Here is a 3,066-nt window from a genome sequence, read left to right on the forward strand (position 1 = left end):
ATATAAAAGTGATAGACTATTCTATGTATTTGTATAGTACAACGGAATTTATCACATGGATATCACATTCCATCTGCTTCCACACGCGCACGCGCTTAAAGGGTGATTTTCGTCAATTTTGGACGAAACCTGTCACTTCAATGGGTTCATATTGTAGTATGGCTATATTCTCTATTTTGTTGCCCCTTATGAATATCCCACAAATTCTCCCAATTTTCAATGGCAATGAATTTTAATTTTTGTACAAAACTAAGGGGTAAATATTAAATGTACTTCAATTTTAATAGATTAGATGTTTGTTACTCCTTGTGTGTGATGTTTTAGCTTCTTTTTTTTAAACTGATGTTTTAGATTTTAGTTAATGCATTTTAAAACTAAAACATAAATTAAAATCTAAAAATATGAGTTGTATAATTTTATTGGAATTTTTTTTTAAAAAAACTAAAAATCAATAGATAACAGTGTATTTTTTTTTTATTAATATGTGTATAAATTCTTAAACATCATTTTGCAAATATGGAAAAATTATCAGTTTCGGGAATAAAACGTGGTTGATAAGTACATTCATAACTCATTACCATTTACGGGTTTATTTTTCTGATCCAATTATTGAAACTATCAAATAATTTTACCACTAACTTAATTGGTTATGAGAATTGAATGTTAGGTTTTTTCGGACACAAGAATGTTAGGTTTATAATTCAAATTAAATACGTAATTAATAAAATTTCATATATAGAAAAGTTTCTTAGTTAAAGCAAAGTAATAAGTTTTTTAAAAGCGAATGGTATTGGTAACTTGGTAGTGTTTCTGCGTTTGTAGTTGAAGTGTTGTTATTACCTCTGCTTGTGCATATATGTAACAATTGCATTAGCCCAATGATAACGCCAGATGTTAAACTCTATACTGACATCTGGACACTAACTCTATATCATCTGTTGGAGTATATGTTATATTAAAATATCAACCGTTCTTTATCTTTATCTTTTTCATTTTCATTTTCAGCTTTGTGATGCAAGAGAGTGACGGTTATCTTCCCCCAAAAGAAAACAAAATGAGACTAGTATTTAAATGTACCAAGATAGTTTACATTCATGTAAAATTTGCTTAAATATAAACTTTATGATTCAAGCATAACATGGAGAAGTCTATGTCTCAAGGTCACAAGTTCTCTTCATCAATGGGGTATGCAAACATGGAGAAGAAATGGGTATTCTCATTACTAATAACATCTCTAGTTTTCATTTTCCTCATCTTAACTTACTTCAACATGAGTCTATTATTGTCTTCACTTCGACCACCAATCATTGAAACTTCCCCACATTCCAAAGTTGACAAGCTCCCACGTTTCGCTTACCTTGTCTCGGGATCTAAAGGAGATCTTGAAAGCCTTTGGAGAACTCTTAGAGCATTGTACCATCCAAGAAACCAATACATTGTTCACATGGATCTTGAATCACCCGTTGACGAGAGACTAGAGCTGGCTTCTCGCATTAGTAACGACTCTATGTATTCAAAGATTGGTAATGTTTATATGATAACTAAAGCTAATCTTGTAACCTATACCGGACCAACAATGGTGGCGAATACTCTTCATGCTTGTGCCATTTTTCTTAAGAGAAGCCCTGACTGGGACTGGTTTATCAATCTCAGTGCTTCGGATTATCCACTTGTGACTCAAGATGGTAAAAAGGCTTGATCTTTCTTTCCTTATCTTCTTGATCTTGGGTTTCACCTAACAATGTTACATGTTTTGAAGATTTGTTGTATACATTTTCAACTTTGGACCGTAACCTCAACTTTATTGAGCACACAGCTGACTTAGGTTGGAAAAAGTGAGCTTCTCTCTCTCTATTTATATATATACATGAGTTCCTCAAATTCTATTTTAGTTTCTATTGGCTGAATCTAATGATTTCTTGGTGTCTCATGATGAAGCAAATACCGAGCAATGCCGTTAATAATTGATCCTGCACTCTACATGCTAAACAAATCAAACATTTTGTGGGTCAGGCCTGGTCGAAGTTTACCAAATGCGTTTAAGTTACATACCGGTCAGTATTTTCTTTTATTCCTCAAGTTAAAAACTTATTACTATGTTCTTGTTGCAATAAGCAATTATAATTAACTATATGGTCTTGTCATGTAGTTAAAACCACATATATTACCATGTCCTTGTTGCAATAAGCAATAACTATTCTTGTCATGTTACAATGTTCTTGTAGCAATAAGCAATAACTAAGTTCTTGTCATGTAGTTACATATTACAATGTTCTCGTTGCGATAAAAATAACTATGTTCTTGTCTGCATGTAGTTAGTTAAAAACATATATTACCATCTTCTTGATTCAATAAGCAATAACTCATGTAGTTAAAAACATATTACGATGTTCTTGTTTCAATAAGAAATAACTATGTTCTTTTCATGTAGTTAAAACATATTACTATGTTCTTGTTGCAATAAACAATAATTATGTTCTTGTTGTAGCTATAGTGAAGTTTAAAACTTCTTGTCGGGTTTATCTCACAGGATCAGCTTGGATGGTTCTCTCGCGTCCATTCGTGGAGTATATCATTTGGGGCTGGGACAACTTACCAAGAACTTTACTCATGTATTACACAAACTTTGTTTCTTCTCCTGAGTTTTACTTCCACACAATCATATGTAACGTGCCTGAGTTCTCCAAAACCGTGTTGAACCATGATCTTCACTACATTGCGTGGCACAGACCGCCCAGGCAGCATCCTCGCTTGTTGTCCTTAACAAACATGAGACCGATGATTGCCAGCGGTGCTGCATTTGCTCGAAAATTCAGTAGAAACGACAGTGTTTTGGATAGGATTGATAAGGAACTGCTTATGCGTACGAACCAAGAGGGTTTCACTCCCGGTGGGTGGTGCGGTGGGAAACCTGAGTGCTCGGTTGTGGAAGACGTGGCTAGAATTAGTCCTGGATCAGGAGCAGAGAGGCTCAAGGGGCTTGTAGATAGGTTAGTTTCAGAAGCTAAATCAAGAAAGAGTTGTGGGAAACGTAATTTACTACAATGGGACCACGGGTATTTGTAA

At 34.1% G+C, this 3,066-nt stretch overlaps 1 protein-coding gene across 1 annotated transcript; it reads left to right on the plus strand.

The window, feature by feature from the left end:
• Positions 1-1,138: 1,138 nt before the first annotated feature.
• On the plus strand, positions 1,139-3,066 carry LOC108820425 (beta-glucuronosyltransferase GlcAT14A-like). The gene is made up of 4 exons (XM_018593369.1): positions 1,139-1,685; positions 1,760-1,835; positions 1,939-2,054; positions 2,531-3,066. Exons 1-4 carry the CDS (start codon positions 1,139-1,141, stop codon positions 3,064-3,066), a joined length of 1,275 nt encoding a protein of 424 aa, XP_018448871.1.

The sequence above is a fragment of the Raphanus sativus genome, chromosome 8, assembly GCF_000801105.2.
Source record: "Raphanus sativus cultivar WK10039 chromosome 8, ASM80110v3, whole genome shotgun sequence".
Taxonomy (NCBI): Eukaryota; Viridiplantae; Streptophyta; class Magnoliopsida; order Brassicales; family Brassicaceae; genus Raphanus; species Raphanus sativus.

Coding starts and splice junctions, on each gene's coding strand:
- LOC108820425 (XM_018593369.1), top strand. CDS start 1,139: ATGGAGAAGTCTATGTCTCAAGGTCACAAGTTCTCTTCATCAATGGGG. Junction 1,836..1,938: donor GCTGACTTAGGTTGGAAAAA/GTGAGCTTCTCT, acceptor CTCATGATGAAG/CAAATACCGAGCAATGCCGT. Junction 2,055..2,530: donor TGCGTTTAAGTTACATACCG/GTCAGTATTTTC, acceptor TTTATCTCACAG/GATCAGCTTGGATGGTTCTC.